A 16,302-nucleotide genomic window follows, 5' to 3' on the forward strand; every position below is an offset into this window, starting at 1 on the left:
GTTGCATTTGTTTTCTCCTTTGTTTTTCACATTGCCTTGGGATAAATCCTCAATTACCCATACTGGTGTCCTTATTGGCTCTGAATCCAAAAGTAGATGCAACTGAAAAGGGGCAGCCAGTTTCCTGCAATAGGATGTACACAGGTTGTAATAGCAGTTAGGACAGGAATTCCTATTCCTAAATGATGTGGTTGTAAAGGAACAGCAATCCCAGTTACTGTCATAACCCAGAGATCATGTGGGTCATTAACAGAGGACTTAAGTGACTGAAATCCTAGGCAAGCAGTGCTGCAGGCAAGTGCTACTGAGCTTGGGTGGGCTGGCAGGGACTGCAGGCAGGCTTTAAGGAACACGGGTGGGTGGGTGGGGAGTACTGTGGAATACAAGATTCCTGGGATCTCATATTCTGCAAAAGGACTCTTAGGAGAAAAAGAGTGGAGGTGACTTTGACCTTCCCTGCTGGTTTCTCTTTTGACTTTGCTTGTGGGAAGCTGTCAGGGAAGGTTGCAAATGAAGATCACTGCAATATTGTAATCATAACCAGGGCACCTGAGTGCTCAGATTGTGATCATATGATTGTGGGGACCATGCAATGGTCAGAAGGCCCAATGACTGGACGTAAGTCCCCCTTTGTTCAGCACTATCATAACTTTGAATGTTCACTGAGTGAACGGTTATAATCCAAGGACCAGCTTTAGCAAGGACAGCAAGTCATACCCTGATCATCTCTTATTTAAATTACTGTAATTCACTCTATATGGGGTTGCCCTTAGCTGCTGAGCAAACTTCAGTAGGTCTAAACTACAGCAGCCCACATTTATACTGATCAGTCTTATCACTGACAAATCACACCACTGAGTATCTGCTACAAAGGATATAAACATGCAAAAACCTCTGATTTACCAAATCACTACTTGCCATTTGTAATGTTCCTACTCCTATTTATATTTGCCCTTCCATATCCATTTGAGGGCCAGAAGGTCTTTGGAAATAAAGGTGATGCTGGATGATAGACGTGTATTTCAGAGCATGCCACTTTCCTACCATGTTTCCCCAGAAATAACCCCCAGTCTTATGTTTATTTTTGGTCCAAACCCATTAGGGCTTATTTTTGGAGGGTGTCTTTATTTTTTTACCACAAGGCCCAGCCCGACCAGTGCCCCGCCCCACCAGGCGACTCAGGTTTCCCTCATTGGGGGAGGAAGGCTTTGGAAACTGCCTTTTCATTTACATTCATCATCAATATTGTAATCTGTCCCTTTATTTTTTTTTAAAAAAATATTGGTATTTACCATGATTAGCCTCCTTGATCACCAATGGGAAGGCACGGTGTGAATTCTGCGTACGAGTCACAGAAATACAGACACTCAAAACCTCAAAGCTCACGCCGCTTCCTTGCTTGGGGCGCACCACTGCTTTGCAGGCGCGTTCAACTTTGTGGCTCAGCTAAACACTCCAGCTGCTCTGGGCCACAGTTCCCATCAGCTTCAGCACATCACAGTCCTCCAGCTTTGCCGTTCATGGCTCCAGGAGCTGAGGGATCCGTGTGCACCCTTTCCTGTCATCCTCCTGCAAACCGCAGCCTCTCCCTGCAAGCAATCCGGCCTGCCCAGGGTCAGGTTGGCCATCCTGGGAGGCTCATCCCGCATTTGCGATGGAGCTGGAGGACCGGGATGACCCTGGGCGAGCCGGATTGCTTCAGCTGTGAGGAGCCTGGGCTAAGGTTTCCATTACCCAGGCTTCCTGAAGCCTGCCGCAGCTGAAGAGTTTAGCTGAGTGTCTGTATTTCTGTGGCTCATGCGCAGAATTCACACCGCGCCTTCCCACTGGCAATCAAGGAGAATAATCGTGGTAAATACAAATCACTTTTTTAAAAAAATAAAGGAACGGATTACAATATGGATGATGAATGTAAATGAAAAGGCAGTTTCCAAGCCTTCCTCCCCCACTTGAGGGAAATCTGAGTTGCCTCCCAGAGTGGGATGCCTCAGGACGCCCAGCTTTCTTTCCTGCCTTTCCGCAGAGGAAGAGAAAGCCGGCAAAGCCTGCGGGGCAGTGCAGGCCACTCCCAGAGGCTGCTTTGGGGTGAGGGTGAAAGAGAGAAGCTGCTGATTGAGGCCTTGGCCAGTCCCCACCTCTGCCTGCCCACTGGATTCCCCAATCCAAGGCAGGGATAGAAAGGAGACGGCTTCTGCTTGCCTCAGGTCGCGGCTCTCTTAACGTTCAGGCCACCTCACAGTGGCGGCACCAGCAGCTGGCAAGGCGGGGGGAGGGGACATACGCAGTCAGGCCAACCAAAAAACCTACAGTAGGATCGAGTGGGCAGGGTCTTAAGTAGGGCTTATTTTGGGGGGGGGTAGGGCTTATATTAGGCCCAGCCCCCAAAATCAAGCTAGATCTTTTTTTTCCTGGGTAGGTTGTATTTCTTTTAATTGAAATAATGTCTTGGAAATATAAAAGGTTAACTGAAACAGAAAGACTAGTGAGTGGCCTAAAGATGCCTAAAAGTATACTGACATCCCTCAATGTTAAGTTGAGAATTGATCTTTTCGACAAATTGAAGAAATCACTAGATTCAGGTGATATTAAGAGTTTTAAAAGATATCAAATGTGAAGTTACAGTTCTTATAAAATTTGTTCCTGGTCTTTATATCTTACCAAAGAACTGAAAAGTGACCAATCTAAAAGATTCGATAAATTACAGGTCTATTAGATTGTTTTGCTTAAATTGGTTGAAAAGATTAGTAACTTTCATGTCAGATAAATATTCTGCAATCCAAGCAGAAAACTCTTCTCACTGCCCAAAATAGTAGATGAGCTGGGCATTCATTTGGATCCAGCAGGGCTGCTAGTTAAGTAAGATTATGCAAGTTCATAGCCTAGGAAAGATGAAGGTGAATTATAAATTATAAAAACATTTATTAGGGGACAAAACACCTATCTTCTAATTTGTAATGGGTATTTTTAAGGAAGTAAAATGCCCAGTTTTGGTATGCTAATATTCTTTGTATTGCACAGACACTGGCATGCAGAGGAAATGGCTAAATTTTGCTTTTAATAGAAGTTTCCCCCCTTTGCAAAAATATCTCTTGGCGATAGCTATTCCTTCATGCAAAAAGACAAATCATTCACATACTTATAACATACCTGTAAAATATTTTCAGTTTGTCAGATTTCTCTGCTTAAGGAAAATGCAGTAAAACACTTTCTACAGTGTACATATATATATATATATATATATATATATATATATATATATATATATATATATATATATGTGTGTGTGTGTGTGTGAGTGTATGTGTATTCACACACACTCATGCACACACTCTTGAATAAAACCAAATGTATCCAATAATAAAAAAATACAGCACATGAAAGTAGTATAATGCATTCCAGTGTATAGACACATTGGGTTTTTGTTTCAAATTATACTCTAACCCCTATCCTTTGAGAATTGACCTACAGTTTGCTTGTTTTTTAAATTCACATCAACCAGTACATTACAGATTTAAAAGGGTAAACTTTGCACTGATTCCCAGGGCACGAAAAGGCTGAAGAGTTTAACATGATCTGTATTTATGAAAGAGGCTTGTTCAACCACGGCGGTTCTAGCACATTATTTTTTTTTTATCCCTGCCATCTGCCATCCCTGCAATTTTTAAGAATGGTTCTCCTCTGCATTTTGTTTTCAGGTGGGGACATAGCAAAGGTTACTTGAAAGGTTGGAGGTGGTCAAGCATTATTATATCTTGGTTCTTTTCCATAAGTGCTCAACTGTCAAGTTTCCCTTTCATTAGCTTCACGTTCCGTAAACCTGCACTTCTGAATGTACCTTTTAAGGATACATTCTGGTTTAATGTCCAAGGAAGAAGAAAGAAATATAGGAACAACATGGTCCTTATTCAAGAGAACAAAAAACAAACCTTCTACACAGGACGTTCATCCCTAATTTGTTTCTATGTTTGTTTTCTAGCTGCAAAGGCAACTGACTGCAAGATAAGCCAGCAACGGTGCTTCTTGTAATTGTGTCCCAGCACCTATAGGTGAAAAATTCCTTCCTTCCTCATTTAAGAATGGTAACAAAACTCCAAGGTTCTCCCAAATTTCACCGCAAGACTTTTCTTCCTGTTCTTGGGGCAGGAGGTGCTCTTTATGCATCTAGCTTTGCTCCATTAGTAGCTCACTCATTCTGATGCATCTTCACTGTCTTAGAAGAATGGAAGAGCTAGAAAGCCACTGGATAGATTACTCCCTGCAAACTTCAGTATCAGTCAGCTTTTTTCAGGAATATCTGAAAGTACATGGATAACAAAAGAAGGTTGATCAGAATTCAGCCAATCAGCATTTATAAATTATCTCTCTTACAAAAGAGTAAGTTGAGTAACAAAACTACTCTCCAAACTACAAGTTACCTCTTTCTGTGTGAAGGATTTCATTGTCTGACAGAATTATGAGGTTACTGTAAAACCCTAAAACAGAGCCAAACACTGACTGTTTGCAGAACATGCTGAATGATAAACTATGACTACAAGCCACAGTGTTTATGTTCACGTAACCACCCGAATGAAGCACATAATGGCTTAACATGATGCCCTGATTTACTTAAGGCCTTAAAACGTAGTGTGCTGCTGACCTTCCTATAGCTATTGTTTGAGTTATAAGAGTGGTTCTTAAATTTTATTGTATTAAACTTTATGGTATTGTGACTCCCTATAACAATAATAGACTACCTAGAGCAGGGGTGTCAAACTCAATTTCATTGAGGGCCGCATCAGCATTGCGGTTGCCCTCAAGGGGCCAGGTGGGTGTGGCCAGGGTGGGCGTGGCCTACTGGGTGGGCGTGGCTAGAGTGTGTATGGCCTACTGGGTGGGCGTGGCCAGCTCTACATCATTCACATCAAGGGTGCCTATGGGGGCCTGGGCAGGAGTGGGACAGATCTGAGGGTCTCTGGCAAAAGGAGGGTCTCTGGGGCAGGGCCAAGGCAGTGGGGGCCGTTCCCTCACTGTTTCCAGGATGGCTTCGCGGGCCGCATGAAACCACTTCGCGGGCCACATCCGGCCCCTGGGCCTTGTGTTTGACATGTCTGACCTAGAGCAACTTGGTAACCCCCAGGTGTTATAATCTTATTACCAATATTTTTAGATTCCCAATAGCTGTTGAAAGAATTAAATCTTCTCCAGCTGTGTAGCATTTTTGCATATATTCCAGATGCCAATTCCCATCACTCCAGTCAGCTATCTGGGTATAATGGAATTGGAACATTGCCAGGAACACTGGGAAGCCAACAGCTTGGAGGGGAAGCTGCTGCTGAAGGCAAAGTAGCCTTTGATGGCATGGCAGCTGATGAAGCTGCAGCTAGGAAATGGCGCACTTCCCCTGACCACAAACTACTGGATGTAAATGCCACATGGAGTGAGCAAACAGGCTTTTGTCCTTGAAGACAACATTCTCTCCTGCCCTGTTCCTGATTGGCAATTTAATAAGAATCTTCAGAGTCAAGAAATGAAGATAAAGGATGTTCTTGTAGACTATAGTCATAATGACTCAATGGCTTTAGTGGCCTTCATTGGATGGAATGGATCTTAGGATGCTCCTTCTAATCTTGCTTGAGCAACAATCTGAAGAGCTTTTCTTGGAAAGCAAAAGAACATCCTAAAGTAGTGACTGGATTCTTTTTGCTGCAGGAGGATGGCTGCTGTGTCTGTTCTGTCCCAGCCTACGTACGTCCTTGTTACTTCACAAGGCAACCCCTCTTTTAACAGCAGACTGGAAAAATAAACCCTTTTTTGAGTTACAGACCTTGTCCACAAACAAAACGGAGCAAGAATCAAAACAGGAAATAACTCACTGGTAAAATAAACAGATCATTATCTCTTGACACAGATGTTCTTTGCAAACGGTTGCCTCCAGCAACCAACCCTGTCCACACATTCCCTTTTAGTTACGCAGCCCCCAAGGCGTGGGTTATCACTGCTTTCTTCTTCTCCCCTGGAGTCGCCCCATTGCCTCCTTCTGATTTACTCGTGTGACTTGTCTACGTTTACGTGCATCTCTGAGGTCTTCCAGCTGTGCTTCCTCTGAGTCTGACTCAGCCTCCCAGCACAGCTGGCTTTCAGCTGTGCTTTCAGGTGAGGGGCCAGGTTCTTCCTCACTTTGTAAGTCTTGTAACTCATCAGAGCCTTCCTCCTCCTCTGATGGCTCCCCAGGCCCTTCCTCCTCCTCCTCTGATTCACCAGACTCAGCTGCCGGGATCACAGGCTGGCACGGAATCACAACAGTGTCAGCTCTGAGAGCTAGTTCTCAGTTATTGATGATAATTGGGACCAGAATTTCCCAATTCAGACAGTGGTGGAAAAGCAGAAGGGGCTGAGACTTGCTTCTGTCAGGTGAGGGAGGCTGTGAAGAAGAGTGACTTGTTACTTTCCCTGCCATGTTCCCCATTAACTAGCCAGGAGAGAAAGTTGCAAATGGCAATCACATGACACTGTGACCATAAGTGCCAGCTGTTTGCCACAGATCCAAATCACATTCGCTTGACCGTGTGTGTGTGTGTGTGTGTGTGTGTGTGTGTGTGTGTGTATGTATGTGTGCTGGGATAGCCAGAACTTTGAGGATTGGTTCTAAGTCTTCTTTTCCAAAGCTGCCGTAAGTTTGAACAGTCACTAAATGAGTGGTTGGTAAGCAAGGACTACCTATATATCCTGGAGACAATTGTGCCAGGTACCTACAGCAGCTGAGGCCTCCATGAGACACCTTGACTTTTTCAGTTGTCCAACTTCCACTTGTCCCAAGCCTGCGACAGTGGCTGTCAAAAACCCATTCCTATTTTATTTCATTTCATTTCTATTTCATCCCACCTTTCCTGGGTTTTGTCATGCTTCCAAGGGGGGGGGAGGATGTGCCTGCAGGGCTATTGCTTTCACTTCCTCCTTTCGCTACAATGCAATCTTTTATTTTGTTTATTGGGTCTGTATCCTATTTCCTGAGTTATCTCTCTCTCTCTGAACTCTGTCTTTTAAATTGTTAGTTAAGAACAAAGGAGGAAATAAGGAATGTAACCTCAATGCCTAGTTTATGTCTACACTCCCAGAGAAAGGTGTGGAGAAGCCGCCGACCTTTGCTGTGTGAGCTGGAGACAGGCCAGTGTTATCTCTCCGGTTTCCACAACGGACTTAACACCTGGGGATTGGCTATCCCACAGGGGTGTGTGTGTCGATCTATGGGGTAGGGTCCTGCTTAGGGGCACTATAATCTACTGTGTTGCACGGGAAAACCTCAAGATCCTGTCTATTATGCCTGCTATCACTTACTCTTAATAAAAGTTCCTGCTTGGAAGAAATTGTTTCCAAGAGTTCTGCTTTCTTAAGATGTGGGCTTGAAGTGGGTCCTGACAGTGGCATTTACTAGCCTTGATTGGAAACTTTGTGTGTTAAGAGAGAGAGAGATGCAATTTTAGAAGCTTTGGCTGGAATGATTAAACAATAACTCCTTATTGTGCAGTCAGATAAGCCTGCAACTGAAAGGACCCTGTGGGAGAAAACAGTCAGTGTTTGTACCCCCTCCGCATTTAATAGCTTGACCAGAATGACCAATTACCTCACTCAAGATTATCCACACAGGAGAGTCAGTCTGGATGGTGAGTCGTATTGCTTCCAGAGGGCCAAAGGAAGGGTCCACTTCTCCTTCAGCAATGCCCTTTGAAAATGAGCCTGTGAGAAGACAGACAGTGGGACTTTAGCCAGATATGAGCTCTCTACGAACCTGTTCCAGCATCAGCAGCCATTCTTCTATGTCACCAGGCAGGCTTTGGCACTCCCATTTACTGTTTCAATCAGTCTCGGGCACAGGTTTAATGGTGAAGCCACCAACTTCCTCTTAAAAAAAGAACTGCATCAATATTTGCAATGACTGGAGTTGACGTTTCCTTTATTTTGTCATGATGAGACTCTAATACTATTTTTTTTTAAAAAAAAGAAAAGTCTCGATCTCAGTCAATTGAAATCCAATGAAGAGATTTCAAGGGATGATTTTACCCCACACATTACTATGTTTTGTGTGGATGTCATACTGCCATGGGTTAGTGTTCACACACGGCACTTTGTGACGTTCCTCAATAGGTGCTGCATGTTGTTATGCTACCTCACAAGTCCTGAACGTTACCAGCTATATATCGCAGTTTAGACTAAAGGCTCCCTATTGGGCTGGATTCCAGCACCTTTTCCATCTGACCCCTTCTTTTCCAACAACTGCCAAACTTGTGGCAGTGGAGGTAAATTTGTAGGTGCGCTATACGACGGTGTCCTTTATGAATGCCGAAAGACTGCAATTTCTAGTACAGTATATCTCAAGAGAACCTTTGCAGATGACAGATTTCTAGAGGTAAAAAGAACCTGCAAAGGAAAGAAAAGTTAGTCTGACAACATTGTCTACTATAATGCAAAAAAAGGCTGCAGGCAATAAAGAGACAACAAATGTTGTCTACTGCAACATCTTTGATCAGAGGAGTGCTAAGAGGTGGGTAGCTATGTTTGCAAAACCTTCCTAGTTGTCCAGTAGAGGGCACTGCTTAATCACTTGCTGCCATGTCTTCTTTTGTTCCTCAAGGCTCAAGGCCCTTTTGTAAAGGTACATGCAGGGGTGCACACAAATGCACACACACACACACACACACACACACACACACAAAGAGAAAAGAGGGTGGTAAAAAGGAGTGTTAAGATGGCATCCTTTTAGATACTTTAACCCGCATCAGTTTGTGTTGTTAACTGAGTGATGTTTGAGCATAGTTTTATTTGATAGGATACGGAATATTAGACAATTAAGAGAAAACAAAGTGAAGAGAGTAAAGATGATTCAAAATGGAAGATTTGTCTGTAAACAGATTGACAGTAATAAAGAAATGGGATAGTGAAGAAGTTACAGACTCACACAAAGGATGGACTGGACTTGGCCTTGGACCAAATTGGGAGGCTGTACAAACACACTGAAGTTCTTGGACTGCACTGAAATTGGCAACAGACGGATAGTGAGGGTGGTGAAAAGACTCCTTACTCTTTATGAGTAAGCCACAGCTCCTGACTGTAAGTGCCTGCAATGCTGGCTAAGCAAAAAGGTTGCTCTAAAGGGGGGTTGGAGAAGGAGGTTGAGAGAGACAGCAGATGTAGGGGGATAGCAAAGAGACGTCTGCAGAGAAAGCGCCTGTTGGAATTACTCTTAATAGGCCTGTATAAACAGATCCGCACCTTTTATGCTGCCTGGTCAGGACTTGGATCATTTTCCAGCCACAGAATAGAGCTAGTTCCTTACTTAGAGCAGGGCTTTTCAACCTTTTCACCAATTCTACCACTTTTTAGGATATGACAATATTCGAGTACCGCCAGTTGCCTAGCAAGGTGTCAAAAACTTGACGATCAAAAAAAAAAAAGGAGGAAAAAAGTGATAAAATACAGGTAGTTAACAATGGCACTGAAAAAAGTGACTTATGACCATTTTTCACACTTAGGATCGTTGCAGCATCCCCAGGGTCTTGTGATTTACATTCAGATGCTTGGCAACTGATTCATATTTATGATGGTCACAGCATCCTGAGGTCATGCAATCCCCTTGTGCAACCTTCTGACAAGCAAAGTCAATGGGGAAACCAGATTCACTTAAGAACTCTGTTACTAATTTAGCAGCTGGAGTGATTCACTTAACAAATGCGGCAAGAAAAGTCATAAAATGGGACAAAACTCATTTAACAAATTTCTCACTTAGCAACATAAATTTTGGGCTGAATTGTAGTTGTAGGTTGAGGACTGTCTGTACACCCACTTACCACACTTTTAATAGGAAACTTGTGCCTGTTTCTCTGACATTAATCTTTGTGCTGTTCTCTCCTCTTCTCTCCTGGTTGATTCAAAGAAGCCAATAGGTGATTGCAGAGGCTTTGGGGGGCTTCTGCCGTTGAAGTGGGGGCATGTGGGGGGGGCGTGTCGCGGTTCCAGTTGGCTATCCCCCAAAGATTCCCTAACTTTAAAACAGCTCTTCAGTGGCAACAGTTACCCAGATGCCGGCAATGCTAACTCCCAAGAATGAGGGGCTCAGAAGTAGCTACAAGCAGGGGAGGCGGGGGGGGGGGGCAAAGAAAGGAAATCAAACCTGATCTGACAGGGAGCATAGTAAGCCTGTCCCTACTCCACAGAGGGAAGATCCCTATCATCCCCGGCCTGGCAGGGGTCTTCCTGCCTCACTGTTGCAGACAAAGGGGGGCTCCGGTGAGGAGGAGGAGGAAGAGGGTTTAAGCAAGCTTAGCAACCAGAGTGGGGATCCCCCCCCCCAGAAAAAAACAAATGAGCGCAGGCAGGCGGGTGTCCAAGTTTTTTCTTTTGTGGTCTTTACATATTTAAAGTGCTAGAAGGAAGTGGGGAAGAAAACCATTGTGAGACACTCTTCTGTTTTAACTTTTTTCCTTGTCGCTTTTCAGAGTTTTCATCCTGCTTTCGTGAGAGGGCAGCGTTTGAGGGGGGGGGTGAAGTTGCCCCCTTTCCCCCACCAAGCCACAGCTGAGCAAGACACCTGCCTGCCCGGCTGGCCGCGCTCTTCTTCCTGTCTGAGGTTTTTGTTGTCATGAGCATTTCTGTTGAGGATTTGCAGCGGGTGGGGGCTGTTTGGTTTTTATTCCCCCCACCCCCATATGCTGGGTGGATGCAGCAGGTTTTAGTCACTTTGGTTCTGCTGGGAGGTTACCCACGAAGCACGTTTGTTTTTTGGGGGAATCCCCACTCCAGTTGCTAAGCTTGCTTAAACGCTCTTCCTCCTCCTCACTGGAGCCCCCCTTTGTCTGCAACAATGCGGCAGGAAGACCCCTGCCGGGCTGGGGATGATGGAGATCTGCTCTCTATGGAGTAGGGGCAGGGTTACTATGCTCCCTGTCAAATCAGGCTTGATTTCCTTTCTTCACCTCCCCTGCTTGCAGCTGCCTCTGAGCTCCTCTTTCTTGGGAGTTAGCATTGCAGGCATCTGGGTAACTGTTGCCACCGAAGAGCTGTTTTAAAGTTAGGGAGTCTTTGGGGGATAGCCAACGAGCACCCCGACACGCCCCCCATGCCCCTACTTCAACGGCAGAGCCGCACCCCCCTCCCCGCCCCAAAGCCCCTGCAACCACCTATCGGCAATCACATGCTGCTCTGAGGAGGAACGCTGGAGGCAAATGGGCAGAGGAGGGAGGCTCAAGGAGAAGGAGGCGTGGCCAAGGGTAGGAGGCAAAAGATCCTAGACCCGCCGCCGATCAGCTGTAGCTGCACATGCTGATCCTGGGCTCCCAGCAGAACCCAGCCAAACCTCACGCAGCTCCAGATGAAACTCTGCCCTAAGACTGCTTGTGGCTGTCTACCACCCCCAAGGGTGCCGCCACTCAGCTGGAGCAGCACACACCAATCCTGGGGTCTCAGCAGAGTCCCAGAGATACCTCATGCAGCTCCAGCTGACTCTCCCACAGGCCTGTGCGGTGCTGCCGCCACTTCACCTCATCCACTTTTACACTTTTTTTTTACAGTGCTTTTCAACCCGTCGTACGCATACCACCTGCCAGGTGCCGAAGTACCACCAGTGGTATGTGTACCACCGGTTGAAAAGCCCTGACTTAAGAGGAAAGGAAGGCGTCAGAGACTTTCCAAGTAAGGAATTGCCTGTATGCCAAAACAACTAGACACAGGAACAGTTCTTTCCCTTGTGCCATCACTCTGCTGAACACCTAATTCTCACAGTCCTGTCTTATGTCTAAGTATATTTGCCCATGTCGTATGGCTGTACTATTATTTTATTTATTTATTTATTTATTTATTTGACTTATATACCGCCCTATTCCCATAGGACTCAGGGCGGTTTACAGGGCAATTAAAACCATACAATACAAAAGTTGAAATAAATTTAAAACAATTAATTAAATTTAAGCCCAAAAGTTAAAACTTTTATTTATTATCCTTCCCATCTTTACTACCCTCTCTTATTGGTATTATAATAATAATAATAATAATATTTTTATTTGTATACTGCCCTTCTCCCGAAGGACTCAGGGCGGTGAACAGGGCAAACATATAAAAGTACAAAGATACAAAAGTTAAAAAAGAATTAAACAAAATGCCCAAGCTAAAACAATAAGTAAATATATTTAAAACAACAATAAAATCCCAACCCATCCCCCATCAGGCCAGGCCGGCTTGTTCGAACAAATAAGTCTTCAGATCGCGTCGGAAGGAGCGACATGATTATTATTACTCTGCTGCTTTGCATGTATGTTGAGAATTTTTGCAAGGGAAACAAATTCCCTGTGTGTCTAATCACACTTGGTCAATAAAGTATGAGGTTGGAATGTACATTGAAAGGTCTCTGCAGCCAAGAACCGAGCTCTGGATTGATGTGCGTGGCGCCCCCTGGATGGCAAAATGGAGGCTGGGGGTGATGACTGCATCCACCTGGAGCTTGGTTCTTGGCTGTCGAGGCTTTCTTGAAGGCCTCTGATAGCGAAATGAAGGCCGGGGGTGACACAAGCAAGCGATGACAGAAGAAGTGGGTCAGCTGGGTCGGGCTGTTAGTGCCGCCAAGAGGTGAGACCGTGGAAAAGACATTCCCCCTCTTTTGGAGGCAAAAAAAAAGAAAAAAGAAAAAAGACCAGGTCTTATTTTGGGGGAAACACAGTAGTGAGTAATCAAAAGCAAACATTGGACTCCCTAAAAATGTAGAAAACCTGCTATACGTAGTTTTTTTCTACCCAGACCTTTAAGTACTTAGATTCAGGGGTTGTAGCCAAAAAAAGACTCTTTGGAGTATTAGTAGTCCAATCCAAGAACTCAAAATTAATTCTCAAAATAAAATATCAAAACCCAGGAAGTAAATAACAGTTGATGTCCACTTTTGAACTCCTAGATCTCATTACTTGGGTATTGGTAGAGAATCACAGCTGTTGGCTCTGAGGGATTTCAACTACCATGCAATGGAGTGAGGGTAGTTTGAGGGGAATGCAGGAACTGATGGCCACCATGGCAACCATAGGCTTGTCTCAAGTGATCTCAAACAATGCACACAAAATGGTCATTATTCAGATCTAGGGTTTTCTTTGGAGCAGTTGGCATGTGATCTCAAAATGAAGGTTATTCTGATTACTTGTCTACCATTGTCCTATTACAAATGAGCATGAGGCTTAGTATTACCTGTGACCTCCACAAGGAGAGGTGATTGATTGGGATAGCCCACCCCAAATGTTTAATGGATCTTACTGGTTTTGAGCAGGTGCTTGATGACTTACAGACTATGGAGCTTCTGAGGGTGCTGGATGAGACTGCATCTAAGCAGACTCTGTCTGTTGAATGCAGGGAGCACAACGATATATGGCAGAAGTGATAGTTAATTGCCATGGCATAAGTCCAAAGGTGAATAAAACTGAGCAAACATATAACCCCAGGTTGTCACCTATTCTGTGTTGATAAAAATGAAGTGTCATTATTTTCCTACATTTACTGCACTGTTAGAATGTTGTACAGCAGCTCTGTTGGTGTCCTTTTCCCTCTAAGGGAAGGACAAGGATAAGAGTAGCCTGCAGGCTGTATGACACGTCTCCAGAACATTTTGCTGATTAATTTACTGAGTCTGAAGTTCAGTGAGGTATCTGGGGTAGCATATTAAAGGTCATTTGGGATTCATTTGAGCTTCTGGATTTTAACAAATAAAAGGGGTTAGGGTATGCTGTAATTTAAGCTCAGCCTCTTTTCTAACTGGGTTCTTGCCACACTCGGGGGGGGGGGGGAAGAGACAGATTCATGAAGTGATGAATTGTTTTTTAGGTGTGGAGATGGTATTCACTGCTTTAAAAGAAGCAGTGGTGCATTCTCTCCTGGAGGAACCATCTCTCAATTTATGTTTCTGAGATTCCTCTGCCCGGTCTGTAATCTTCCCTTTTTTAGGAAATGCTTTGGGGATGTTGGTGTGATGCTTGTTAAAGAGGCTTCTAGATGAAGCCAATTAATCGATCTCTTCTGAGTAGGATTCAGCTATGAGTATTGGATGGAAACTGCATCGGTCACTCTAGTGCATATTTATCAGGACCTGAATGAGGCAAATACAGTCTTCTTGGTCTTGTTTATCCTCTCAGTCATGTTAATGGTATATTTCTGAACAACCTGGAAGAGAAGCACTATTTTACAGTGGATCTGCTCCTTCCTCATGGAAAGTTCCAGTTGGTATCATGAAGGGATGAGTGGCTAAGCACTTGATTCCTCTTGTCTGGAGTGCCACAAGGTTCAGCTGTCTCATGCATGCTTTATGACTCATATATGAAAACATTGGGACAGATCATGTGCTAGTTTGAGGTGAAGTAGTATCAACATGCTGATAACACCCAATTATAATCTCCATTGCAGGATGAACTAGAAGGACTGATGAATCTTCACCAGGGATTTAGAGATTGTGAAAGACTGGAGTGGAAGAAGCAAGCTTAAATACTAGCAAATGGCTGTTGAAAAAACGTTGATCTCCTTTTCTTCTCCTAAAATGGCTAATGACTTTCTCTAAAGTTCACGATCTGAAAGTTCTTCTGGGCTCACAATTCCTCCTTGATCTACTGGTGGACTGGTGGTCATGAGAAACCTAACCCAATTTGGCTGGTGTTCCAGTTGTGACCTTTCCTGGAGTGGGAGATGGTGAACATACTCACATGCTCATCATGTCGATGTACAATTACTGCAATATAATTCACTTGGGTTTCTTTGAAAATTATTTGTAAACACCACTCGAAACATGAGAGTTAATTTTGCAGTTGCTGCATTGGCTGCCAAAAGATTTCAAAGAAGGATAAAAAGCACTGGCTTTTACTTAAAAAGCTCCATGTGGCATGTTCCCAGATATCTCCCAGATTGTTTCATTTCAGTTGAATCTGCCCACTTTCATTTGCCCACCAGGAAGTGACAGGTGTGGGACTCTCAGGATTAAGATTTCTGGGGTTTGCACTGCCCTCACATTGGATATCTTTTAGAAAGACTATTAAAACGGAACTCTTTTACCAGACTTCTAGGGGCCATTTTTAACAGTTGTGGCATACTTTCTCTTCTCTTAATGTCCATGAGTTGTCGAGCTTGTTGTAAATATTAGATTATTAGAAACTCGGCAGTAAGGTAGCTTATTATTAGATGGATACCAAAGTACATGCTTAGGAGTGTTGCAAGGGCTTATAGTTTGTGTTTTACTGTGAGGTACTCAGAATCATTAGATGGGGCAATATACTCAATACCGATAATAAATTCACTTTTTCTCACTCTAAATGGCAGGGCAATTAATGACAAATGCTAATGAATTCAGAAGAAGCTTATCCTACCTCTTCCTGGCCATCACACTCTGTGTTTGCATTATACGAAGAGCAACATAACCATCTACAGTTGGCAGGGTATTGTTGGACTTGAACCAGCAATTTACCTATCTGTATGTAGCCATCAGACGTCCTGTGGTACTTGAATGCTGTTGCTCTTCCCTCCTGCAGAGCTTCTTTATCTGACTGCAGACTCTGTTCAGGGAAACAGACAATCTTTGCAAAAAGGCAGCTATAAGGATTTAGGTAGCCTGCTGTGTATACAGTGTGAAATGCTATGACAATAAATCACCAGGCAATACTTATGCCCTTAGAGAAAGAGAGCATTATTCTAACAGTGAGTGCCAGTAAAACTTTTTATGCCTTTCAAGGACTCATAAAAGACTACTGAAGGGTACTGAATAAGGATCAGACACGAAAACCCTTTTCTCTGTTATAGGCTATGCATTTTACATTGAGAATAATGAAGCAGAACTTGCTTTGAGGTTTGCAAAGTAATCTCAGGATGTTGGAATTTAGATTCTGATTAGACTTTGCGATCCCAGATAGATAACTGGCTACATAATAATAATGTGTCTTACACTCCTAACAATCTATGATGCCTCCAACATTCTAATACAGGTACATGTAGTCTCTGACGTATGATGGGTTGCTAATTGACCACTTGAAGTCATGAGGTACCCTCCCCTGAGGTAGTTACAACCCAATTCTGAAGTTCCAATGGCTGGGCCCTCCCTACCGTCATGTGACTGCATTTGGGGCAGTGACAGGCAGTCTGCATTTATGCCCATTTGCAGCCTTCTGCAGTCACATGAACACAATTTACATTGTGCTTGTCAAAAACTGGCATTTACTTTTTTGGCAAAAATCCCCCATAGGAAACAACAACAGGCTCGTTTAATGATCATGGATCTGCTTAATGACCATGGTGATTTGCTTAAAGACTGATGCAAAAAAAGTT

General features: G+C 43.9%; 1 protein-coding gene across 1 annotated transcript in view; it reads right to left on the reverse strand.

Annotated features, from left to right (window-relative positions):
* Nucleotides 1-3,298: 3,298 nt before the first annotated feature.
* Nucleotides 3,299-16,302, reverse strand: part of MGAT4B (alpha-1,3-mannosyl-glycoprotein 4-beta-N-acetylglucosaminyltransferase B) — a 111,315-nt gene continuing 98,311 nt past the window's right edge. The window contains exons 13-15 of the mRNA XM_081320992.1: nucleotides 15,449-15,536; nucleotides 7,601-7,713; nucleotides 3,299-4,294 (exon numbers count right to left, since the gene is read on the reverse strand). Coding sequence (XP_081177118.1) covers nucleotides 4,271-4,294; nucleotides 7,601-7,713; nucleotides 15,449-15,536 — 225 coding nt within the window. The 3' untranslated portion in view covers nucleotides 3,299-4,270. The remainder of the gene's footprint in view (nucleotides 4,295-7,600; nucleotides 7,714-15,448; nucleotides 15,537-16,302) is intronic.

The sequence above is a fragment of the Vipera berus genome, assembly GCF_964194415.1.
Source record: "Vipera berus genome assembly, chromosome: 2".
NCBI lineage: Eukaryota > Metazoa > Chordata > Lepidosauria > Squamata > Viperidae > Vipera > Vipera berus.